Below are 27,990 nucleotides of genomic sequence, written 5' to 3' on the forward strand. Positions count from 1 at the left end.
TGCTAAAAGAGATTCTGAAGGATATAATGCTATTTATTATTCGTTAAAGGATAGTCACACAGTTGATTTTTTGATTCTATTTTTTTACGTTGAGTTTTTTTTAATTGAAAAGGAAATATATTTTCTTGGAATTCTTATTTTTATCTCTCTTTCAATCATAGATGAGGTTGTTTTATACATAGAAACGTTAAGAAGAAAGAACTAAAAGGAATATATTTTCGTTAATAGTATCTCTAAGTATCACTAAAGAAGGAAAATTGTGCTATATATATATTTATTTATTTGTTTCAGACGTTTCATACACCGAGTTTTGGTGACGAGGACTTTGATATACCAACTATTCATCCTCATTCACATCAGCAACAACAACAGCAACAACAACATCAACAACACGATTCCATGCAAGCGTATGGTCAGCCACAGGTATATTCGAGTCAATAATTGTTAAAGTCAGCCAAACAGCTCAGTACACATATCTACATGCATTCTTGTATGCAACACTCACAATCAAACAACATCAATTCTAAAAACGGGACATAAAACGTCTAAAAAATATCCTAAAACATATTATAATATCATATCTAAAAGACATCTTAATGATGCCTTTAAGACGTCTCAGTTTTAGATGTTTTTATTGTCTGGGAAAGTTTGTAGGTTAAGATGTATTCTTATAGTTGAGATGTACAAACAAATTTTCTCATACAAGATATTTTTTTAACGAATAATAAGTTTAAACCTAGTATGCACTTACACACCAAAAAAAATGCACTTACGCGCCAAAAAAATTTAGGACTACATTAATTAATAAATTTCAAAAAGTACCTATTCTTATCTAGTCTTTATATAGTTGATCACATCCTGTTGTACATCGATTTTGGATGCTTCTATGAAATTCTTGTCTTGAAATACACTGTGTGTAATTTACTTGTCATGCTTTTCTGGCTGAAATGGAATCGAAATGTCCCTTCAATTTTGCTTTAGGGAACAGAAAATAATCAATAGGTGTCCAATCTGACGAATAAGAGGAGTAGCTAAAAACAGTAACGTGTTTCTTTACAAAAAACTGCATGACAACTTGTTACAATTCGATGATTGTCAGGCAATTTCTTGCAAAGAAACATGTTACTGTTCTCAACCATCCTTATTTATGCCCGATTTAGCATCTGTTGATTATTTTCTATTCCCTAAAGTGAAATTAAAGGAACGTCATTTTGATTCCATCCAGGCTTCATCCAGACCACACAAAGGTCAGTAGTAAAGACCCAAGAAAGTCAAAATGATATCAATTTGATGTCAAATTGACCAAAGAAGTTAACCCGTTTTGGGCCCCCCAGATCCAGTCATCAAACATATATAATTTTGTAGATAATATAATAGTAGTAATTAAAAAAAAAAATAGTTTAGTGGCTCACCATCAGAGCTGTCCAAAATAACAAATACGTCACATTATTATGTTCAGAAAGTATATCTATATATAATATATCTTCTGAAAGGTATTTAACATATCCTAGATCCCAAACAATAACCTACCGACCCCAAAACCTTCTTTACGAGATAAATACTTTGAATGTAAAAAAAATCTTTAGAAAAGGATGAATACAAAAGCAAGAATTCTGGGAGTCATATTCATAAAATAAAAAAATCATCAGTTTATTGCAAGCGGGAGAACATTGTGTAAACAGACATAAATGGATACATTTTACGCCAACATTGATGACGTCATAACTTTGATCGGCGGGTGTTTTGGACACTAGCACATATAAATTTTCAATTCTCTTACAATGCCCTATATACATATCTCATCTCTGAGGAAAGCCCAGAAACACCTATTAAAATGGACGGACTTCTGTGAATTCTAAATTTAATCAGTATGACGTCAAATTTTGATATTCTCAAATCAGACGAGTTTAAATTTTGACTGAAAGCACAGGACGAGTAAATGTAAATGGAAAACATTGTCAGTACACAGTTCGTGGATTGTGAACATCATGTAGACAATGTGTGTAGATGTGTACTAAGTTTAAAAACGCATATACCGGGTGTTCCATTTTAATCTATCTTTAGAAGAAAGAAAATGTTTCAGACAAAAGTTGCACGGTTTAGAGATGGTTATCTGATGATGACGCTTGATCTTGACCTTAGGGTCAAATTTGATCATTTGAAGATCAATATAAAAATTAAAATTCAAGCCTTGTAACTCGGAAAATACTGAATAAAAATATTTTATTATAGTGTTTTGGAAAGCTCTTGAAATAAAAGTTACAAGAACATGTAATGAAAAATAGGAATTTTAAATTAAAAAAGACACCCTGTATAATAATGTCTACGCATATGCATGCGCCATTGCGTTGGAAAAAACGAATGTCGGAATGATGTATCGGCTGTTTAACAACTTCCGCGTTCGGGCATTATTCATGTAACATTCAAGACATTATTTTTAGATATATGCATCGTCCGCGACGATCTTTTCTCTTTCCTTTTAACTTCGAGATGAAGAGATAAAGAAATATTCAAACACGGTAGAAATTTTTATGATCTTTATCGGTAAGAAAAACTTGGAGGAAATTAATTCTCGTGATATTTTTTTGCGGCAAGAAATGATTTTTCATTCCTTAGATTTTCTGATTTTTTAATTATGATATTTATATTAATCAGAAAAACTTTTATTTTAAATAATTATATTAGTTATTTATATATTATATACAGAATATTTAAGTTAAAAATTAAAGATCGAATTATAATTAAAAGTTTTTTTTATAAAGTATGTTCTAGTTTTTTAATGTTATTATAAAAAAATATTAACATTTTATATATATTAAATCATTTTAGATAATGCAGGGTAATGCTATGCAGCAATCGCCGGATAATCTAAATTTGGATACTAGTGGATATCAGCAACAACTCTATTTACAGCAAGATCATTCGATGCAATCGATAAATGTCAGGTAAATATAATTCCAAATTCTCCAATTTATTATTACTAGATAACACAAGCGCGTGTTTCGCGCGCACTAAACAAACTTTTATTCCGCGAGTGTACATAATTTTAATTCGCTGAATTTCAATTATGTATATAACTTTAATTCCCGAATTTCTATTATACATATACATAATTAATTCGCCGTATTTCTTTTATGTAAATAAGTGAAATTGTACCTTAAAAATTCGGCCAGTTGAATTTATATACACAATAGGAATTTGACGAATTGAAATTATAACGCGTAATAGAAATTCAAGAATACTTATGTATTGTTAAGAGTTTAACAAAGCTCTGTAATATAAATATAAATTTAAAGTGTAAGACAGGCAATAAGAGCCAAATCGCGGATGACAGCGCGTTATCCTAACGAAACTAAAATTTTTTCCGTTAGAATTAAATGCCTGTGCACAAGGCACCAAATTTTACTTGGTCACGGCCAAGATTTAAAATTAGAATAATCTCTACAAGAGATTTAATTATGTATTGTGTATAGTATAAATTCAGCGAATTAAAATTTAAAACACAATGAAAATTCAAGAATAAAATTATATGTACATAATAGAAAGCAAATTAAAATTATTTACATAAAAGAAATACGACAAATTAAAATTATATACATAATAAAAATTGGGCAAATTAAAATTATTTACGTAAAAGAAATACGGTGAATTAAAATTATGTACTTAATAGAAATTAGATATTCAATGAATTAAAATTATGTTCATAATAGAAACTTGGAAATTAAAATTAAGTACATAATAAAAATTCGGAAATTAAAATTATGTACATAATAGAAATTCAACAAATTAAAATTATAAACATAATGGAAATTCACGAATAAAAATTGTGTATATAATAGAAATAAATGAATTAAAATTATGTACATAATAGAAATTCGGTGAATTAAAATTATATACATTACAGAAATTCGGCGAATTAAAATTGTACATAGTGAAAATATAGAATTAAAATTATGTACATAATAAAATTTTGGTTAATTAAAATTATGTATATAATAGAAATTCGAGAATTAAAACATATAGTAGAAAAAGAATAATAATTATACACATAAGGGAAATAGAAATTCGGTGAATCGAAATTAAGTACATCATAGAAATTCGGCGAATCAAAATTATGTACATATTGAAAATTCAAGCATTAAAATTATGTACATAATGGAAATTCAATGAATTTTTATTTTGTACATAAAATTAATTCTTTTTTTTTATTATGCGTATATAATTTTAATTCGCCGAATTTCTATTATATAAATAATTTTAATTCGTTGCGTTTCTATTATGTACATAACTTTAATTCTTGAATTTCCATTATGTACATAATCTAAATTAACTAAATTTCTATGTATACATAATTTTAATTTACCAAATTTCTATTTCCCTTTCTAACTGAGAAACTGTAATCGAAACTACTCAATCACAAAATTAATAAACACTTATTTATCAGATTTTAACTATTATATACATCAAATCCTTTTATGTGCTTTGATTTGATATATATTATTTTGAGCAACTGTCAAACTATTAACCTTCGCAATGACAACTGTTTGATATGAATATAACACACAATGCGAATCGAGACAACCAATCAGCAACACGAAAAAGCGGCAATACATGGGAGAATCGACTTTACAAGTCTTTTTTATAAAAGGACTTAATATATTAAATCTCGATTGTGCGCATTAAATTTTTACGTGTATTTTTTAATATATCTATATTGATATAATATTAAAATTGGGGTTATTAATACAAAAAAATGTGTAAAAGGAACAAAAAGAAATTTACTTTTTTTATTAATTAAATTTCAGCTCGTAACTTTATGAATTAGGTGAAACAGAAGATATCCGCGACATTTTGACAATCAAAAAAAGCCGTCTTGTCTTATTTCTTAAGTTTGAATAGAGTTTAAATGGAATTTGAACAAGTGGCTATAATTGGTGAATATGCAATCACAGATATAATAAGCGATAAAAACTTTTAATTTTTTATTTTATATATATAGAATTGATTTAAGAAATTGACTAGCGTGACAGAAAATTTGAAATTATAAAATAAGGAGAAAAAAGGGGCTAAGAGCCAACACAAGATGGTCGTGCGAAAGATTCATGCATTTATTAAAATTGATTGGACGTTTCGGCCTACATTTGGCCATCTTCAGCATTAAAATACACTGTAAACAATAATTAACTTATAATCCGATAGATCCTAGTATACATTTTGCTTCTTGTAAAAGGTTCTTATTAATAATACATACGCATAAAGGTGACCGAAAACCAAATTAATATTTTATAAAATTGTTTTCATATTGAAATATAAAATTATTTTTTTTTATAAAATAAAAAAGACAAATAATAAAGCCAGAGGACACAATAGATGGAGCACAATAAATTTATTTCGAACAGGAAATATGTTTAATCTTTAGTCACATATATAAAATGAGACAAAAATAATCACAAAAATGTTTTAGTTCATTTTTGGATCACTGCGCGTAATATATGTATAAGTTTGCAAAAAATGAATTGAGAAAAATATTTATGATTTTTTATTATAAGCACTAGTTTTTGAGATATAAGCATTTAAAATGAGTTATGAAGTTTAAACAATCACAAGGCTACGTTTAATTACTCGTTTGTTCATGAATGAATCATATACTAATCTAGAACACACGCGACTTACGAACAGATAACAATCTAAATATAGTCTCTGTGATTAGCCCTTTATACCTCGAAAACTGTCTCGGAATAAAAAATGGCATTATTATTATTTAATTTTTTACAAACTTTTATGTTGTAATCTTATTATCCTTTTTTTAAATATTGCTTTCAACTTCTCAAAACATACGAGAATAGCTATATAGAAAAATAGATTTTCTTATTTTAGCTGCTCTATAACATATCCAAAGGTCATTAAAATCTGTGAGAAACAGTTCCGTCTGGTTTTTTTGTTACATACGAAACTTGACATTTTGTTTGCCCATGTTATATCTTTTTCGCAAAAAGTATTTTCGTTTAATTTCGTTATATTCGAAAAAATTGGACATTATATAAAAAAGTCAAAATGTTCATTTCGCTGTAACACAAAGTGAAGAAGAAATTCGATAAAGTTAATATCGTAATATACGATATACGTGACCTCAATAGAAATTTATTACATTAAGCGTTAACAAACTATATTATTCCATAAATACATTAAAACTTAAATAACGAGAGTTCGAAGAACTCGATGTGTTTCTTTTTTATTTTCTTAATAATAATTTTTTTTTATTTGAGAATCCTAGATAGGAAAACATACAGAAAAATTTCAGCGTTATTTTAATTTTAAAATGTAATATAATGTTGTGTTATTATTTTAAATTCAAATTTTGAAGTTATTGATTCTAAATTTAATTTTTGTAATATGTAGCAATCTTCATATATAAAATTGACACCTCTCTCTCTCTAAAAAAAATGCTAACATAACTGTGGTATTAGTGAGAATTATTTTAGCATAATTATTGCTAAATACATTTTAGAAACTAATTTTATAATTATTATGAAAATCATTACAGTATAAAAAATTATATAATTATTATTTAAACATTTTTAAATCTAAAATTTCACAAAAAAAATGTAAGATAGAATACATGAAATGTGCAACATAACTTATAATTACAAAATTCTACTTTAGCAAAAGATGTACGTTTTGCAGAATTATTTTTACACAATTATTGTAAAATTCAAGTAGAAAAAAAGTCAAAATGTCAATTTGACGTCATATTGATCATATTTAGAGTCCAAATGACATCATTTTAACTATTCTGTTCTACTTGAAAAGTGTCCTATCTAGAATTTTAATTTCTTAATTATATCTTTAATTACTGTTTTATTGATTTGTCGCGATACAAAGAGTCACCTTTCCTTGTTCCAAACAAATGAAGGAAAATCATTGGTTATACAGAGTATCCTATTTTAATGTCCCACCCAAATAACTTTTTTATTTTTGATTGTATAGTAGAAAATGTTTCAAACAAAAGTTGTCTGGTTTCAAGGGGGATCTAAGATGGCGCCATTAGTTTGACTTTGAATAGTTGTTTGAAGGTCATCTAAAAATTCTTAAATGGAACCACTTATTTTTCATTGCACATTCTTGTGGCTTATTTCAAGAACATTATAAAACTCTATAATAAAGTATTTTTTCATTAAGTACTTTTTAAATTATAAAAGGTTTGAAGTTAACAATTTTTTGACATAAAATGTAAAATGTCTTGTGAAATATTCAGTTTTTGGTAATTATACCTCTTATGCCTCCCTCGAAACCATACAACTTTTAAAATAAAAAAGTTATTCGGAGTAGGACATTAAAATGGGACACCCTGTATAAACAAAATGAATAGCAGATATGTGCTTTAGACGCGCATGCTCATATCTATGCAAAAGGTTATAATTTACCATACATTAATTTAAGCTTAACCGAGTAACGTTCATGAAAATCATATCATTACATAGTCTTATGACTGCAATTTCAGTCATCATCGACATCTATTTTCTTTTCTTAGCAAACTAACGTACATTCCGAGATAAAAGATGGCAGAAAGGCTTTTTAACTTTTCGCGTTTTTTTCAGAGATATCTTTACATAGTATTAAAACAAATTTAAAATTTCAAAAATGAGGTGCTAACTTTACTATATTACCAAGTGTGCATATACTATGCTTGTCGAATTATTCATTATACTGCATTTTATATGCTGTAATCGATGAGAGAGAGGAAAATATATCAAATAAAAATATTTGATTTATACGTACTCTATCGTCAAGGCCATGAATCGAAGCGAATATATTGCCGAGAGTTATCTGCAATTATCTTAAGCACAACATGACTCATAGACTACTAATAATCACGTTCTTATAGAATGAAATAGCATGTAAAGAAACAGCTTTATAAACCACTGAATATTCCATTATTCTGAATATTCTATTAATAAAACGGTTTAATTTTATTTTTATAGTTATACGATATATAAACTTTAAAGAATTGACACACATACACATTAATAAACAATGATTTAATAAGTATTCCTAATAGCACACCATATCCAAAAGACATTTTTATTTATTTAGATACCACTGTAATAACATCAATTTGAATTAATAATTAATTAATAATTGAATACATTAATATAGTTTTGCATAATTAATATATTCGATTGTCTATAAATTATATTATCCGGAAAATGGACTGAATATGCTAATACTAGACATTCCGAATTCATGTCCAAATTTTATAACTTACGGCCTGCCGCTAACAAAAAAAGAATATTTAAACATTTATATTTTTTTCTCAAATTATTTTTCTTAAATTTTGTTTGTGAAAAAGAAACTTATTTTGACTAACATATTTTTCTGCCATTTTTTTTGTAAAGTTTTAAACATGCTTGAACTCTTCGGTGATTTTAACATTTTTTTCATTCTATTAACTTATATTTCGTTGTTTTTTTTTTAATTATAATGAACCCATTTGGAGTTTACAATAATGAATTCTTGGATCTGGCACGTTTAACTTAACATACTTTACTTAAAAATATTAGAAAAATTTTGAAAAATTTAGACATTTTGTTTAAAAATTCTATTAATAAGCATTCTACACTTTATTTAAAGAAAAATATGAAAAAAGTTATTGAAAAATAAAAATATATGATAAATTTGTAAGATATTAATATTTCTTTATTACAAATATTTTTCAAATTTGAAAATTAACACACTATTTCATCGCGAATAATTCATACATATAATTTAATTAAAAAAGACATTTCAATTTTTTTAAAGAACATACAAGTACGTAATAACATAAATAATAACATAAGTTTTTGAAAATTAATATATATTTAATACATATATATGTTACTCGCATTAAACCATAACTATTGACAAAATGAAATTTTATATTGAATTTAATTTCGATTTACAATGATAAAATGTTTTTATAATAATGCGTGTTAACATTGAATGCTTTTATAATAAAACGTATTACGTTGCACGCAGTTATGAATAAAATTATGCTACTTCTTCAATGTCACCTTATCGATTTGCGATTACATAAGTACATTTGTTTATTTATTGCATCGTATCGTTGTATCTATTAACCTATTGATACTTCATCAAAGAGTTTTTTCCTTGTTCGGCTAGCTCTATTTTTAGTCCATAAAAACACATTTTTTCATATGTGTAAATTACTTTTTGCCATCATAATTATTATATATAAATATATGCATTTTGAAAGTTTAGAAATCGAATATCTCATAAACAATATAGTTTAGAAAAAAATGTATCAAATAAAAATTGGTAGGGTTTATAAAAATATCTATTTACAAATATTATTACTTGGACCTTGAGTGACGTACAATTAGGACAAGATCACCTTGAATTTTTTAATATCACTACCATGTTTTTTTGTATTACACGTGCAAGCAAAGTGGCACTTTGTGTGCGTGTTTTCTGTGCGGAAAGCGGCCGATTTCCCACGCTGCCATCTAGCGGCGACGCGGTGAGTGAATAAGCCGCATTCAAAGCAATTGCCTACGGCTGAGCCGCATTCAAAGTCATTGTCCACGGCTGAAGCCGTGGACAATGACTTTGAACGCGGCTATTCCCGCACCGTGCCGTCGCAAGATGGCGGCGTGCGATCGGCCACCTCGCACATAGAAAACGCGCACAAAGCCATTTTGCCTGCACTTGTAATACAAAATATCGTGTGTATCAAGTGCGGATTGACTCGCCTTCGGCTCGTGCGTCCATCCCCCGCACTTGTGACCAATTGTCAACTTTCCGCACTTGATACACAATATACTATTATACATATAAATCGATTCCTCTTAATATTCTGCATAAAAACGCATAAAAATTTTTTGCATTTGGAAAAAATATTTAAAATGCAAAATTTCTCTTATTTTTCTGTTCACAGTTCAGCATATGGCACCTCCCAAGATTCATACGCAACAATAAATTCCTCGCGTCAACAGCAACATAGCGGTCAGCAATTGTTGATGCTGCAGCAGCAGCAACAACAACAACAACAACAGCAGCAAGTTCAGATGCAACACATGCAATACATGCATTCCCAGCAGCAACTGCAACAGCAACAACAGCAGCAGCAGCAACAGCAGCAGCAACAAATGCAATATAGAAGTCCGACCGGAGGTAGCCCAAGTGCTATGCAAGTGAATAATATATCAGAAACGAATAACAATACTACAACCAGTGAAGATAGCGATGACAGCACTCCGCATTCCGGAATGGTAAATCAAATTAGACATAATATTAAAAATTATCAGTGTTTGCTGTTATCTAAATAAAATTATATAGATGATCATCTAGATGAAACTTTGGCGTCATTTTATCTTTATATAGATAATAAAAATATATATTATCTATATTTGTGTGTGCACCTTAGATGAAAAAAATATTATTTTTACTAAATTATCTAAAATACATTTCAGATAATTTTGGTTTGGAATCATAGCACATAAAAATACTTAAATAGTAGAACTCAAACAGTAAGCGATACAGATTTATAAATAAAAATATAAATACATATATTTTTATATTCCTTTTATAATTTATATCTTTTTATAACTGTATTTGCACAAACAATGTTAAAAATTATTATCTAGAAAATTATCTAGATGAAACGCCATATAATTTTATCTTTAATCTAGATATATTTAAAACAAAATCATCTTCATCTTATTTAAGATGAATTTACATATTTTTATCTCATCTTCATCTAGCTAATTTTAAAATCATCTAAGCACAACACTGAGTATTATTATTCACTCATATAACACTATTGAACAAAACAAACACCGGCACAAAATTAATCGTATTTTATAGTGTTTTGGACACTGAACACGAATCTGTCTTCAATATTACTCCATCACGTCACAATTTTAAGAGACATGCAATTAAATTTGCAAGAAAAAACTATTTTCACGAACTTTGTCATTATATTTAGCTATAATATGCAACGTGCTAAAGAAGTTTTCTTGTCACCAAAATAAAGTATATTGTTAGGACTTTCAAAATCCTCAATAGGAATTTTTGGTGTCGGTCATGATTCATAAAATATCCATAGTTGAATATGGAATAAATGATAAATAACTATTTCAAGAGTTTTTTAGCATTTTGCTAAAAGAAATGCGTTGAATAATACGTGTTCTCTTAAATGTAGCCTGTTAAATATATTTTGTTTTCCAGATTACGGTAGTCAAGCGTGAGCCACCGTCGCCAGAAACGGCTGATGCTGGAGCTAAAAATCAAAGAAAAGCGAAAACGCAAAAGAAAAAAAAGAAAAGAGATCCTAACGAACCACAAAAGTAAGTAACAAAATTCTCTGGTTCTTATACAATTGATATACTTTGTTTTGTAATCGCCCAAGCAGCAAACTGACGTCATTTTTTTCTTGTATTGTTATAATTATATATTAATTAAAACAACATAGTATTAAAATTTAGGAGCTTTTAAATACAATTATTTCTCTAAATTTAATATATCGACATTTATAATTTTTAGACCAGTATCGGCATACGCCCTTTTCTTCAGAGACACTCAAGCAGTGATTAAAGGAAAACATCCAAATGCCAGTTTTGGTGAAGTATCTAAGATCGTTGCATCAATGTGGGACGCATTGGAAGTTGAGCATAAAAATGTAAGTATTACAATTTTAACTCTCTCTCTCTCTCTCTCTCTCTCTCTCTCTCTCTCTCTCTCTCTCTCTCTCTCTCTCTCTCTCTCTCTCTCCTCCCTCCCTCCCTCCCTCCCTCCCTCCCTCCCTCCTCCCTCTCTCTCTCTCTCTCTCTCTCTCTCCCTCCCTTTCTCCCTCCCTCATGTTTTTATGTATCACTGATAGAGATCCCTAACAGCGCACATATCGCCCCGAAGACGTTCAGAGAACATCCTGAGGATGTTCGAATGTCCTCTGGATATCTTCTGAATATCTTTCGAATATGTTGTACTATTAGGGATGTAAATAGAAAAAGAAACAATATGTTTTTTTTTATTTTTCATAAAGTTAACATTATTAAATCTTTGTCTAGTATTACAAGAAAAAAACAGAAGCAGCTAAGAAGGAATACCTGAAAGCTCTCGCAGCATACAGAGCGTCTTTGGTGAGCAAAGGCGCGGGTGAAAATGAACAGAAGCAACAACAAGTGCAACAACAGCCGCAGCAGCAAATGCAATATAGCGGATACCCAGGCTATGCCGGTAACAATGCGCCAGGAAATGTCACGTATCAAATTTATAGTCCCCAACATCAACCTTCGTCGCCTCAACAGCAGCAGCAGCAGCAGCAGATGGCTATTAATAAAAAATCACCTCATCATTTGGCGATGCAAGGAAATCCTCAACAACAGGTATTTTTTAACAAATGTAGAATAGAATTTCCGAAAGAAAAACATGTATCACAAAGACACAAAAATATATGTTCCATAAGATTATACACTTTTTTGTAGAAGAAATATTGCAGGCAAAAATTCTACTACATAAATATTCTTATTAGCATATTATTCATTTTGTAAATAAAGCAATCGTCATTACAATTATGCATAATATGTATAAAACTTTTTTTCACGCTTTTTTTCTTTTTTTATTTATATATAGAAACTTGCGTTAATTTTGTTTTTCAAATTGTTAGAATAGTTTGTAAAGAAAGCATAAATCTGTTAAGATCTGTGATTATTTTAGTTTCTCGAACGTTTTTAAGAATGAGAAGTTTTATTTTAATAAATATTTTAGTTTAAAAAAATTTTTTTCTAAATTTATTTTGTATCAGAAAGTCCAATTTATGATAAACTAGTATCGATTCCTATTGGTTATCGAAATCGAACAATCGCGATTTGAATTGAGTCGCAAATCACTTGTACTTGTTATTATGTATATATAAATAAAAAACACAATATTTGTTTATATACGTCTATCCGTGATCTTCAATATATAATAAGTGCTTGCAAATTACATACTTAAAAAAAATGTTTTCTGTACACGATTGATTTTACTCATTATTTTGTAAAAAAAAATATTAAAATAAGAATCATTAAAAAATGAATATTTTACGAGATATTTTTTGTAATATTTTATCAATATTTTTATTTTTTTTATAGGCTTTAATGGGCAATGTAATGGTACCATCACACATGGCACAGCAACAACAGCAGCACATGCAACAACAATACATGCAGGTTAGTATATTTGCTTTATTGATGGATATTTTTTATTCCATGTTCCTCTTATTTGTACTTTTGTATTGTCGCTAAGCAAATCGATCAATCACAGTCGAGCATTTATCAACATAATATGACTATGATTAGTTGATTTATTGCTTATGGCCTTATGGTTATTACTATAGAAACTCTTTCACAATAGCCTTAAGTTTTTATTGTGTCGAGTAATGTGACACTGTGAACCTAGGTAGCAAACTGACGTCATTTAAGTTTGCTACCTGGGAAACTTGTTGAAAAATATACCTAACTTTTACTAGAATGCTTGATTGTAATTAGTCAATTTATGCTTACGATTACGATTAAAATTTTGTTAATGATTTTAAAATGTGCAATGATTTTAAAATGTAATGTGTCTACAAACTTTTATATATTATATGAATAATATTATTTTCGAAAGACATAATAAAAAAAAACAGAGTTTAAATACAAAGATAGCCTGTTTTTATATATCTTCGAAAATTTTATAATTAAAATGTTCATAATTGTTTATAATTAATGTTATGTTAATGTTTATAATTAAAATAAAACTCATGTTAAGACTTTTGACATCCTCGCTGCGGCCATGTTAGATTGTGATATCAGAAGAAAAAACACGTTGAAAAATTTTAGATGCCATTTAAAGTAACAAGATATTTTGATGGAACACCTACTTCGGATGGCTTTTTTAATTTCTTTTTATTTCGAAATTACATCTAAGAATTTTTAGCGTGTATTTGTTTTTGCCTCTGACGTCACAATTCCAACATTAATGCGAAACATCAAAAGGCTAAAATTGAACAGAACATAAATTCTAATTGACCAAAAATTATAAGAAATTCACGAAATCATAATTCAAAGTAATTTTTCAATGTAAATAGATTTTGGTTAAAAAAAATGTATAGATATTTTATATATATTTTCTAAAGAAACATTTTTTCATTTTAAAAGTTTTGAAATCGATGATACCCTAAATTCAATCAAAGAAAAATAAAATTATGGAACATTAGTTAAGATTATATTAAAATATTTAATATTTATATATCTACATAAATAATAAATAATATTATTACTTAGATGTATATTGATAAAACAATTAATATACTTATATAATTTTATAATATTCTATAATGGTAATTATAGGTACCTCAACAACAAGTACAGCAAGTGCAACAACAGCAACAGCAACAAATAATACATATGAGTCCATCTAGAGCAGAATTTATAAAAGAGGATCTATCAATGAAATCTGAAACTTTATCGAGTTGTTCGTCGCCAGTAAATCCTTCACAGGTAGCTATGACAGGGCAAGGACCACCACCTTGTATACATCAAGGATGCCCCAATCCTGCTATATCTAATAATGAATGGGAAGATGAATACTGCAGTAACGAATGTGTGGTCAGCCATTGCAGGTTTGCGTGAGCATTGCATTCAATTTATCTACTTTAGATTAATTTTTGTACTTTTTGTCTTTGGAAAATATCATTTTGTTATGAACAGTTTTAATAATATATTATATATATATATATATATATATATATATATATATATTATTATTACATATTATATATATATAATATATTATACATATATTTTTATTCTATATATTATTCTATATATTATTTATGATAAATTCAGAGTAATTGCAATATATTTCTGATCTATAGATTATTTGCATACTTCTGATCTATAATTTTTTTTTCTTTATATTTCATATTCATATATATTTTATTATCTATTTCAGAGATGTATTTAACACATGGGTATCTTCAAATCAAAATCCTCAGCAGAACTATTCTACAGTTAAATAAGTGTTTTGCAAAAGATGGCACATAACTAATAAATGGCCTGACAACAATAATGGCCTACTATTAATTTGTAAAGTAAGATATTTAAACAAAAGATATATAGAAATAGATATTTAAACATACACATATATGCACACACATATACATACACATATATATGTAAACATGTATACAAGTAGGCACTTGGTGATTTAAATTATCTATTATATATGTGTGCAGTTACCAAAAAAATGTTTTCAAAACAGTTTCATAATTTTAAAAGAAAAACATATGATAGTATGTAATAGATTTTTTATGTGTATATTTTTTTGATATTTCAACACTATCTCCATTTTTTAATAAAATTATACATTCTTATATATGTGTGTATATATATATATATATATATATATATATATATGTATGTATGTATGTATGTATGTATGTATGTATGTATGTAAATGCATATATAATAGAAGAAAAAATATATGATCTCATTTAAAAAATGGAAATAAATGGTAAAATATAAGATATGCATATTGTAATGTGAGAAATCTGTTACATGCATTATATTCCTTCGCCTGAGGAAAAATAGTTTCGTTAATTGCAGACAGAACAAGATAATTTAGATCTTATACAGAAAAGTGCATATTTTTTATATGTATATATATATGTATATATGTTTGTATATGTATGTAAGTATATGCACACATGTATATATATATAAGTTAGTTAGTAAATGACAACTTTTTCGAGTGTCAAAGCTATTTGTGGAATACAAATACAACACTAAAAGAGATTGATAGATAATAATATACAAATATATAGTAATAATATACAGATGTTTTGTGCTGTACATGCGTGCCAATGAGCAAGACGAGTGAAAAAGAGAGAAAAAAGGATATAGCTGAAGAAAAATAAAGAGTGAGAGAGAGAGAGAGAGAGAGAGACAGAGAAATATATATGAAGTAAAAATAAAATTGTTTCTTCTAGAAAGAAAACTTGGGATGTATATTATTGAAAAGCCTTATTCAGAAACGCATTACTCTGGCCAATTTCTCTGGTCTTCATTTGTAAGAAGTATATATTGCAACTTGAATAATTATGAATAAAAGAAACAAGTGCGTTTATACACACACATACACACACACACACACACACACGTATGTATACGCACAACACTTATAAGTCAGTGATAACCATCATTTTTTATACTTTCAGATATTCCTTACTATATAACCAAGATGTGCCAATTGTACAAATGTTTCTTTTATAATTAAAAAGATACCCAGATAACAATTTTTGCGTACAAAATTTGCGCGTCTTATGCATATAAACTGTGCACGAGATTTGCCTGAGTTTTGCATGTGGGATATGTTTAGTCGTACATATTACACGCAAATGGTTAACTTATGTATTATTTGATACACCAGCAAATCACGTGCAAATGGATTAATGGATATCAAATTGCCAAAAATATGCCAGTGATGTGATAATGACAGCAAAATACTTGTTGAATATGCTCATCTTGCATGCTTATTAACGAGATGAGATCGCGCGCAAAGTGTGCTAACATTTGCTATCATTATAACGACGCACCAGGATAAGGTTTTGCTTGCGTAGTATGAGTCGCTTTTGTATACAATGACAGTATTTGCGTGCAAAATGTTTTCTGGGTAATATTATAATTTTTCTTTTATAATTTATTGGCGAAAAATAAACACACAAGACATAATTTTTTAAATATAATTAACTGTGTTTCTAAGTTTTTAAAAATCATAATAATATATAATTAACATATAACGCAGTACAAGCAAATGAAAGCAGCAGTAAAATTTCAAGGCTGGTTCCTCATCAGAAATAAAACACTAAAAATTCTTAAATCCAAGAATCTAGGAGTCTTAATTTATATGGTGTTTAAACAGATATTGCGCATACAAAAATATACATTTTTTTATTACACATATCTCACTTGTAATGATTATTTGTTTATTAACTATATTAACTGTAAATTTATGTGGCTTTTTGTTGTTTTCTGTAAAAATCATACAAATTTTCTTGATTATCTGATAATTAACAATATACCATTTTTGTAGTATAACTTGAAAATTCATTGTGTTTGACATGTGTAATTTTTGAGAGAAAAATTTTAGATTCCCATATTTTGTGTGTTGCATTACATATTTTTTTCTGCCAGTATAAGAAATTGCTTTATTTTACATTTGTGTTCTCACTTGAGCAAATTTATTGTTTTATTTCATGAAATACAAATTAACTGATAAACACACAAAGCATCTACAATCATATAATATAACATTCTTACAGATAAATATACTATTGTAATACTATTAAAATTCTCACAATTATAAAAATTTAGTCCTGAGTAACAAAAGTCATTTTTTGATGTTGATATCAAATGATGTTACAATTATTACATCAAATTCAAACTGACTATACTTTTTTACTTGGAGTACTGTGCATTTTTAGACCTATACAAATCTGTAAAACAGAATTTTATTACACAATTTATTTTTATATTGATTATAAAGAACCAATCAATAATGCACCCATTTTCATATCTATTCATATATACATTTCATATAGCAAAAAAATGTAATATCAAAACAACTGCAGACAACACATAAGTGCAAATTCATATATTAATGTTACATTATGTGAAATAATTTTGATCATTTTAATAGCATCATTACATATATTTATTTTATTAATGTCTGTGCGTTATTTGCTAAAAAAATACTGCTGCTTACATTAGATATATAGTTGATTACTATTGTAATGGTTTATTACAAATAAAAAAAAGAAAAAAATTAGATTTGTAAGTTTTTAAATATACAAAAAATAGAATATCTTGTTGTCAAGAATCTCCTCGAAATTTCGAAATTACTTTGATGGATACAGGGATTTGGTCAGTTGCAATGAAACAACTAAGCATTACGCTAACTATATCCATTTACTGTTCTTGAATTCGAACATCAAAATTAATAATTACAAGTGTATAATCTCTCTGGTTAAAATGCATTTGTAATGCAGGCCTTGAAATAAACCGATATGAAACATTTTTATGTATAAAGCAGAAAATATATATATATTCTTCCATATATTAAATTCAACAGTAATTTTACAATAATTTTTCACGCGAATATATATATGCCTATTAGACAATATATCTGATTTTTTTATATGATCTAATAAATGTTTTTTTTTTATATTCTTAGTTATATTGTTTAAAATTCTTGTAAATATACAAATATATTCTATAGACTTGTAAGTTACAATGTAAAAATAATATAGATATTGTATTATATTAATAATACATCTTGTGGTATATTATTATTATAAAACGTGTGTGCGTGTGTATAGTGTGTATGCATACATGTATGTCGTTTGTATGTATGTACACATATAGGGTTGAACAGATAAGTACACTTAATTAATCGCTTCAATAAGATAGAAAATATTAATTACTCAAACAGTCCTAAAATTTAGATAATAAGATTGTAAAATATGTTTATTGCGTTAATTAGCGAATAAACGTTGAGAAATATAGAAAAATCCTTAATTGTTTATGCATAAAGCACAGAAATTTGCATAGAAATATAAATTTGGAATACATATTGGAGTGTTTTGGTTCTAGAAAACTTTGATATAATTCACCATAATTCAACAGAATTTATATGATTTGTTAGGTCATTTATTTGTAATACATATACATTTATCTCATGTCTTATATTTTATGTTTCTATGTAAATTTGTATGCAAGGAGCTCAAATTTTGACATAAAAAATAACAATGCAACTTTTGCAATATTGATCATAATCATATAAATCTGTATCAGAAAAAATAAATTTAGAAAGTATCAAGCATATATTATAGCGCTAGATTATACATCATATACTGTGTTTTATATATATATATATATATATATATATCACAGTAATTTCCAATAAATTTATGTAAAATTTTTATTGTTTTATGTACAAAGATATGATTAAACAATTTCAGTCCCAACATTATGTTTATGGAAATATTTATTATCCTTCCATTTTCATATTTAACAAATGTCATTTTTTAACTATACACATATTATGTACATACATATGCATAAGAAATTTATTTCATGAATAAATTAATATATCTTGTAATAAATTTAATTAATAATAGCAACTCTAAAAAAATTAATATTTTAAATATTCTTTTTAAATTAATAGCTTTTATATACAAAAATGTATTTAAATAGTATATTATCTATTTTTATATATTGAAATGTATTATTACTTAAAAAAAAATTATCGATGACTATATATTAAAATATTATTAATTATTGATTCAAACTTAAGTTTCTAATAAAAGAATAATAATAAAACCAATAAATAAAATAAAAATAAGACAAAAATGCGGTAGGAATTGCACACAAATATCTTTTAAGATTATTCTCGTTTATTATCCTTGGTAGTAAGCGTACGCCATCATAGATGTCACAATGACGTCATAGATGTCAAACTGATGTCATTAGCGTCAAAGTGACGTCATAGATGTCAAAATGACGTCATTAGACATTAATAGCGTCATAGATGTCAAAATGACGTCATTAGACATTAAAATAGCATCATAGATGTCAAAATGCCGTTATAGATATCAAAATGACATCATTTCAGTTCGAATTTGAATTCTTCAGCATATCAATAACCGAATTGTATCACATATAAATCTTTCTTTGCATCATCTGGTAAGAAATCTTCAACCAATAGCAGCAAACTGCTAGGTAGCCCGCTGTACATGAAGTGATACCTTCAAATTTGTGTCACTAAAATGGAAAACATCCAATTATATTAAATACTTTATACTGCACATGCGCGAATTGCTCGACTCGCTCAACACTGCGCAGTTCTAACTGACCCTTACCATTCTTTACATTGAAAATATGGCAATTAACATATGGTACATTTGAAATTTAGAGATGTAATTCGATTTAATATACAAATTACATTAGTTTAGAAATTGGAATTTCATACTCTTATCCTAAACGTGTGTATATCATATTTCCTTCACAAATATATAGATCGCACTGAAATACTGGCAAAAAGCATTTTGCATTATTGGTCATTTTGTGTTCATTATATAAATATTTTATACTTGAAGATAATACACACACATTTTATATATATATATATATATATATATATATATAAATATATATAAATATAATTTTAAGTAATTTTAAGTAATTTTCATAAATTTATTGCAACAAAACAGGAACAAATACACTATTTATATTATTTATCATTTATATAAAAGTTGTGAATTAGCTTCATAACTCCTTGTAAATTTATAGAAAAATTTAACATATAAATTGCATTAAAAAGTCCTCTTGTTATTTCACTAAAGCAAGACTATTCCTATAATGCGAGAGTAATAAAGTTGGTATCAAAAATTTGACTGTAAAAAGAATCTTTTTCTCGTAGCAATTTTCTATGTCCGAATGACGTTCATTGCAAATGTGAAATGTTAACGATAATACACAATCTTTGCCTTTGTAAACTACAATTCAAAATGTTAAGTAGTATTAATATCGAGGCAACAACGGCACATGTAATCAAGATATAAGTAAAACGACATTCATTGTACATCTCTGCAAACATCACTCTGTCAAAGCTCCTTCAAAAGGGCCGATTTTGCATTTTTAAGTTTGTCTAATCGTTTTTGAAGATGTGTGTTTGCAGTCTCCAATTCTTCTACACGAGCTTGCGTTTCTCTTACCTGAAAATAAAAATGTTTAATTATTATTAAAATAAAATAATTAAAATAAATTATGAAAATTATTAAAATAAAATAAATATTAAAATTATTATTAAAAATTTTTAATTTATGATTTTTGATTTATGTATCTAATATATGTAAATTGTCTTTACTTTGATATATGTACAGATCTTTTATTCATAATAAAAATCAATATTCATACTTCTCTTTGCAACTTTCTTTTCTCCACTTTCAATTCATCTTCTGCTTTTTCAGATGCTTCTGCAGCTGATTTGTAACGAATTACTTGACTTTCCAATCTAGCTACTGTTGCTTGTAGTGTGGACATATCTTGCTCTGCTTTTTGTAATTTAAATTTATAATCTGCTAACAATTTGTTTGCTTCACGCTGAATATCATCGTTTTCTGATAAGCAACCTGCTGCAACAGGTACATTAATCAATATAAATTACAAAAATTCAAATAATAGAAATAAAATATTATGATTCATAGGAAAATACACATATGAACAATTATATATAATCTATTTAAAACAGATATAAACAAATAGTAACCTAATACTGAGCCAGATGATCTTTCGGATCTCACGCGATTTCTAGTGTCTTCCAATTCCAATCTTAAATGTCGAATTTCATCTTGCAATTCCTTTTTTTCAAAAGCAAATTTCCTTAATCGAACATCTAAAACAAAGTTGTAGATATAAACATTATATAGATATAAATATTATATAGAAATTAATCTTAGTTATAGATATAAACATTATATAGAAATTAATCTTATTTTATTAGATCAGATATGATAAGCAAATACAAGAGCTTTGTATGCATTAGAAAGTATTCAGTCTCACTTCTTTTATTATTTTTCTAATATTATTTCCTGCTAAAAAATCCAGATAGAAAAAAATTCTTTCATCTCTTTAGAATTTAGAAAATAATTTTTATTTTTACTTAGATTCTCTTTAATAAAACGGTAAATAGATCATTCAAACTATTTTTAGCAATTTCACATAAATTATTTTTTATAGACTTACATGAAACATTTTTTCTCCAGAAATAATTATTATGAATGTTTCTATTTTTAAGCTGTTGCGCTTATAAAAATTCCGGTTTTTATCAAGAATCAAAATTATTTTATTCCACTATTTTTTCAATAATAAAAATATAGCAATTTTAAAATATCTCTGATCCTGATTTAGATTCTTTTTATCTCTCTGTTGTTTTTATATGAAATATTCTCGAGATAAAAGATTGCAAATATCGGTTTGTAAGACTTTATCTTTATTTATTTTTATTTATTTTATGACAATCAGAGATAAGAATTTTATAAAGTACATAATATTTGCTAGTTGGAAATTACATACTTTTTTTAAACAACTATACATATATTTTCTTTACACCAAATTTCTCTCGTTATTTGTGCATGAAAGTGTTGAAGATTGTTAAAAAATCAATATTTTACAATATTTCATAATTGAAAAATTGTAAAACTGAAGTATAAAATATCTCGTAAACTATTCACTTTTTAGCTATTTTATCCTCACTTTTTATGTCAAAAAGTAGGAGACCTGATTTATATAAAAAAATTATAGTAGTTCCATTAAAAAAAATTACCTTCAAATGAAAACTCTCTCTAACCAGAAATTATTATATTATATTTAATATTACATCTTATTTAACAATAAATAACTCAATATACCTAGGGAACCTCTGCCAGCTGTTTCCAATAATTCTGCAGCTTCTGTACTGACTAGTACCCTTTTTTTACAATATGATCTATTTTCCATATTTTCATTATCTTCATCTTCACTTTCTTCATTGTCAACAATAATTAAGCCATTTTCCTAAATTATAAAGTATATTTTAAGTTTCTTAGACGAGATATAAGTATTATACATAAGAAATTTTTTCATAAACGATATTACATGTGCTATTTCAGTAATATTCAATAATTATACATACTTGTATAAGTGTATCTCTTTCTAATAATTGTGCCCGACAAATATTTAAATCGTCTTTTATTTTCTGATTGACTCGTTTTAATTGCTCCGCATCTCGATTCTTTTCCCTCAATTCTCTACGTAATTGTACAGTTGTTTCTTCTAATTCTTCTAATTTGTCTTTTAATAAATCAACTTGATAGACATAAGATGATTTTTCGTTGTCTAATTGAGCATTAGCTATCATTGCCTTCCTGAATTTTTCTTCAAATTCTTTTAATTCCAGCTATTGTAATGAAGAAATGTATATTATTATTATTGTTATCATTATCACATTATTATTGTTAGCAGGGTTGAAAAGTAACTCGTTAATTGTAACAAAGTTACAGTTAAATTTTTTTAGTAACTATAACTTAATTTTGTTCCTTTTTCTGCATCTATAACTGTAATTTAATAACTGTAATTAAATAAGTTACATTTTTTGATAACTAGTAACTAATTTAATAGTTACGTTTTAATAGTTAGTTTATTTAAAATGTAGGCTAACAATTTTATCGAAAAGTTATGACTGTCTAAAATTTTATGAATTTGTTAACTGAAATATCTGAATCCTATAATTTTTATTCTAAGTAAATAATATTAATTATTGTATAAGAAAAAGTTAATTTACTACAAATTATTAATTTAATATATTAAATATATTTTCATTTTAAATTTAAAACAGTTGTAATTTATTGCATATAAAATAATATAGCATATAATTAAGTATATAATATATAATTAAGTAAAGCTTGAAATATATATATATATACATATATATATATATATATGATTAATTATTATATTTAAAATATAATAGTCATTGCAAAAAAAGTAACTGAAAAGTAACGATTCATTACTTTTTGAGTTGTAATAACTGTAACATGTTATTTTTCAGAGTCAGTAACTGTTAGCTAGTTATATTTTCAGTGAAAAAACTGTAACTAGATACTTTCACAAAATCACTTTCTCCACCCTGATTATTAGAGCCTTTAATAAAACTTATAAGCATACCCTAATATCTCTACTTAATCCTGCATCTTCTAATGAATCTTCTGAAGATCTACGACTTGATTGAAAATTATTGGAATTTGTAAGAAGTCGTGATGTACGTACTGGATCTGGAGTTATTCTCATGGTTCTATTCACATCAGCTATAATTAGATAAATATTTGCAAATAAATTATTATATAAAAGATTAATATGTGTATGTGTAAAGAAAGTAGTTCTGTAAGTCTGTAAATAATTAATAAAAAATTTAAAATATGAAACTAATTTTTTATTCATCATGTTAAATCTACCTGCACACATGTCGTAAACCCTGTCAGCATTCTCCTCCGCTTCCTTTTGCTGTCTCTCTAATTCACGCATTCGGATTTCTCTGGCTTCTGCTCTTGCCTGTCTCCTAGCAGCAAGTCTTGCTTCTGCCTAAAAGTATATATAAAAAATCCAGCCAGTTATTAAAAATATATACGTTCATTATTTATACATCACCATATTATTAAAGCTTCTCTTTATTCGTATATTCATTAGAATATAAATAAAACAAATTAATCATGAATTTTTTATATTAAAATAATTTGTTAGCTATTCTTACTGGAAAATATTTAATTATTATTTAAACCAATACTCTTTATATGTTTTAATATAATCTTATATATACTCATGCATATTACACTTTACAAAGTTATATATATTTTTGTTACTTACAGTTTCATATACAGGGTGTTGTAAAGGAAATTGCTGAAACTAATCAACTGTCATTTTTTAATGCAAACAGTTATTGAGAAAGTAAAAAATATATTGGTAAGATAAAAATCTGCAGTTTTTAATAAATATAAATAAAATGTTTGTATACCAGTTCATTTTATTGATAAAAAGTAATGAAAAAATGTCAATAATCACATAAACTAATGAGAAATGTTTTCAACAGTGCCAGATCTAATAGCAGCTATTAAAAGGATCGTCAATAACATTCAAAATGACATGTTAGACAAAGTTTTTACAAGTTTTTGTAAAGAACAGAATTTTGTATAAATAGTGCACTTCAAAAATATTTATCATTAGTTTACATATGTGATTACCAGTACTTTTTCTCATTACTTTTTTTAATAAAATAAACTGATATACAAACATTTTATTTATATGCATTAAAAACTGTAAACTTTCCTCTTTTTAACACAATTTTTGTTTTCTCAATAACTGCGTGCATTATAAAATGACAGCTGACTAGTTTCAGCACTTTCCTATGAGACACCCTGTATTTTAATTTTAAAATCATACCTCCTTAGCTATTTGATCCAATGCTTGATCCTCCGCAGAATGCCTTGTGGCAGTCCTCCTTCGACCAGCTATAGTTGATTCCATTCTGAGTTGCTTTTTCCTTACAACTTGTGTTCCAATTGTAACGAATTTAATCAGGAAAATCGATACGCAATGACACACTAACAGATAAAAATAATTAGCTAAACAATTTTATATAAATATATAAATTCTAAATATATTTGTATACAATGATTACAAATAATAGTTGTTGATATCATAAATCCATGCTAAATTTAATAATTTTGTTTTAAATTTAAAACAATTTTAACTTATATATTTTTATATTTTTTTGATAAAAAATATTAACATATAATAATTTAAAATAATTATTTCCTTTAAACTTTATTTTTGCATAGAAATAAAATCTGATTTTTTTTCATGCATATATTTATATATTTTTGCAAGAATGAAAAATCAAATGCAATAATTGTTGATATAAAAGTATATCAAAATAAAAAATATATTAAAAACATACTAAATAAATATATATAAAATTATGTATAAAAAATATGAATATAATAGAATAATATATATAGATACTTTTTCTTCGTTAGGCGGAATTTCGCGAATATGTTAAACTTTCTTGTTTTTTTTCCAATTTTTACAACTACCATTTCATCGTTATTTCATCGCCTTCCTGTCATCCGCTACAGATGAGTCACTTACGGTTAGGACATGTCAGCCAACGTGGACGTACATAATTTCTTCGGACTCGAACGAGGAAACAAATAAATACCCGAGTACGCTCTATAAATACAACAGAAATAATCACGGGCAACTTATTCGCTCGACGTCACCGTGTGACCATCTGCGTAATCACGGAACGTGTTAATCCGCTGGAACCATATCTGGCGAGAGGCCCTAAATACTGTCAATTGCGAGTCGCGAGGGAGACACGAGACTCTTCCTCTAGATGTATAGGCGTATTCGTTCGGAATTTCGCGGCAACCGGCGGGATCTGACACGCAGGTGACACGGGTAGAGGCTCTTGTTAAGCGCTTCTTCTTCCTCTTCTTCCGCGTTCGAATTTAGCGCAAGGTTGCGAGGTACACCCCTCGCTCGCGTATGTCTGCGCTATTTCCCCGTGTTGCGGGAATATACGCGAAACGAGGAGAACACACGCAAAAGCCCACAACCACTCTCTTCCTTCCGCGCCGCGTTTCCTCGTCTCGCCGCGCCTACGTCTATCTAAAGTTATATATATATATATATATAACTTTATATATATATATATATATATATATATACATATATATATATATATATATATATATATGAGAAGGTTAAGATAGCTCTCTCGGCTCCCCACCACGGCGTCTCACCCGTCATGCTATGCAGCTCCGTTAAAGGCTTGTCTACATAGGCCCGTATTCATAGGCCGGTATTCACAGTAGCGGGGTCTACAATGGCAGCAGGGGATCAATTGTGTGATTTTTTTTTAAAGTGGAAACGTGAAAAGTGAAAAATTTTCGCCAATCACGCATTGATTTTAAAAGAAAATCGATGTGTGATTTGAAGAAATTTTTCACATTTTCACTTTAGAAAAAGTTACACAATCGACGCCCAAAAGTATAAAATACAAGAATATAGACGAGTATAGAAGCAAGGTTCTCGGCACCCCACGGGTCGCACGAGCTGGAGTACTTTGCTATAGTTTACGTCACGTATACTGTACTGAAATGCTATAGATAGTACAGTAGTACAGGATGTCCAGTAATTGTCGCCTCAACCGTCATGTGCAGGTAAAGTGAATTAAACCGAATAGGAAAGTCTTCTACCGTTTTACGGTTTACGCAATAATTATTGAGTTATTAAAAAAGATCGGCCAATCTACGCGAATAGAAGCGTGCGACGAGAAGAGACGTCCTACTGTAACACGATACACGAACATTTTTCGAACATGATTCGTACACAGTCATCGTTCGCTCCTCCCTCCGCTTTGCCGCGCGGCCTGTATCGTGTTAAACGGGGTCTACAATGGGTGCTTTTCAACAAGCAACACAGGCGACACAAAAGGTTTGTTCGCGTCGCATGCTCCAACTTGCTCCTTTTTATTTCAATGCGCTCGTATTGGTCTAATTCGAGGAGCGCACCAATACGAGCGCATTGGAGTAAGAAGGAGCATGTTGGGGCATGCGACGCGAACAAACCTATACTCACACTGTGTACGACACAAGTGCTTTTCTACAATAAGGCCTTTTACACGGCACCCTTAATCGGGTTTAATAACATCCGTAGTTGTAAGACTGACCAATCACAGCCGTTCCATTCTTCAGGGGAACGGCTGTGATTGGCCAGTCTTACAACTACGGATGTTATTAAACACGATTAAGGGTGCCGTGTAATTAAGGCCATTGTAGATCCCGCTTTAAGGCCGTTCTATAATGGAGTATCGTAAGCTGTAGTCGTAAGAAATTGACCTATTACAATCGATTATTTTTGAAATAATCGACTGTGGTTTGTCAATTTCTTACGATTACCACCTATGATACTCCATTGTAGAACGGCCTTTAAGGTACTATTTAAAGTTTGTTTTTTATCGTATATCGTATTTCAAAATACTGCTTTGAAGCTTTATAACTCGAAAAGTACTTCATGAAAAAACATTTGATTATAATGTTTTGGAAAGATCTCGAAGTCAGCTACAAAAGTATGCAAGAAAAAATATAGTGTTCTATTTAAGAAATTGAAGTTGACCTTCACGTAACCTTCAAATGGTTATTCAAGGTCAAATCAATGACACCATCTCATGTCCCCCTTGAAACCATACAACTTTTATCTGAAACATTTTTGTCTTAAACTTTTGGATTTTGAGAAATTTTAGCCCGAAGATTAAAATGGCCTGCCCTGTATATCATACATAGAAAATTGATCCAATCACAGTTGAATGTGAGGA

The 27,990-nt window shown here is 27.8% G+C and overlaps 2 protein-coding genes across 9 annotated transcripts in view; one reads left to right on the top strand and one right to left on the bottom strand.

Moving 5' to 3' along the window:
• LOC114939094 (TOX high mobility group box family member 4) overlaps positions 1 to 19,045 on the top strand; it is a 132,015-nt gene extending 112,970 nt beyond the window's left edge. For 4 of the 5 annotated variants that reach the window (XM_085487577.1, XM_085487581.1, XM_085487579.1 and 1 more), the window contains 9 exons: positions 292 to 423; positions 2,830 to 2,945; positions 9,935 to 10,268; positions 11,227 to 11,345; positions 11,542 to 11,677; positions 12,066 to 12,383; positions 13,131 to 13,208; positions 14,370 to 14,647; positions 14,974 to 19,045. In XM_085487577.1, coding sequence (XP_085343703.1) covers positions 292 to 423; positions 2,830 to 2,945; positions 9,935 to 10,268; positions 11,227 to 11,345; positions 11,542 to 11,677; positions 12,066 to 12,383; positions 13,131 to 13,208; positions 14,370 to 14,647; positions 14,974 to 15,040 — 1,578 coding nt within the window. In that variant the 3' untranslated portion in view covers positions 15,041 to 19,045. The remainder of the gene's footprint in view (positions 1 to 291; positions 424 to 2,829; positions 2,946 to 9,934; positions 10,269 to 11,226; positions 11,346 to 11,541; positions 11,678 to 12,065; positions 12,384 to 13,130; positions 13,209 to 14,369; positions 14,648 to 14,973) is intronic. The other variant, XM_085487578.1, reaches the window with a different exon arrangement.
• Positions 19,046 to 19,452: 407 nt separating this feature from the next.
• LOC114939097 (leucine-rich repeat flightless-interacting protein 2) lies at positions 19,453 to 26,494 on the bottom strand. 4 transcript variants are annotated; one of them, XM_029313335.2, is made up of 10 exons: positions 26,417 to 26,494; positions 25,761 to 26,282; positions 25,053 to 25,213; positions 24,071 to 24,197; positions 23,784 to 23,923; positions 22,753 to 23,016; positions 22,490 to 22,634; positions 21,349 to 21,474; positions 20,997 to 21,214; positions 19,453 to 20,794 (listed from the first exon to the last, which is right to left on the bottom strand). In XM_029313335.2, exons 3-10 carry the CDS (start codon positions 25,134 to 25,136, stop codon positions 20,684 to 20,686), a joined length of 1,215 nt encoding a protein of 404 aa, XP_029169168.2. In that variant the 5' UTR covers positions 25,137 to 25,213; positions 25,761 to 26,282; positions 26,417 to 26,494; the 3' UTR covers positions 19,453 to 20,683. The 4 variants fall into 4 exon arrangements, with proteins under 4 accessions (XP_029169168.2, XP_085343723.1, XP_085343721.1 ...); XM_085487597.1 differs by having other exon boundaries at positions 25,706 to 26,282; XM_085487595.1 differs by lacking the exons at positions 25,761 to 26,282; positions 26,417 to 26,494 and adding an exon at positions 25,635 to 25,696.
• Positions 26,495 to 27,990: the final 1,496 nt, after the last annotated feature.

This window comes from Nylanderia fulva, unplaced genomic scaffold, assembly GCF_048542155.1.
Source record: "Nylanderia fulva isolate GAGA-0341 unplaced genomic scaffold, ASM4854215v1 Scaffold58, whole genome shotgun sequence".
In the NCBI taxonomy this organism is placed as follows: domain Eukaryota; kingdom Metazoa; phylum Arthropoda; class Insecta; order Hymenoptera; family Formicidae; genus Nylanderia; species Nylanderia fulva.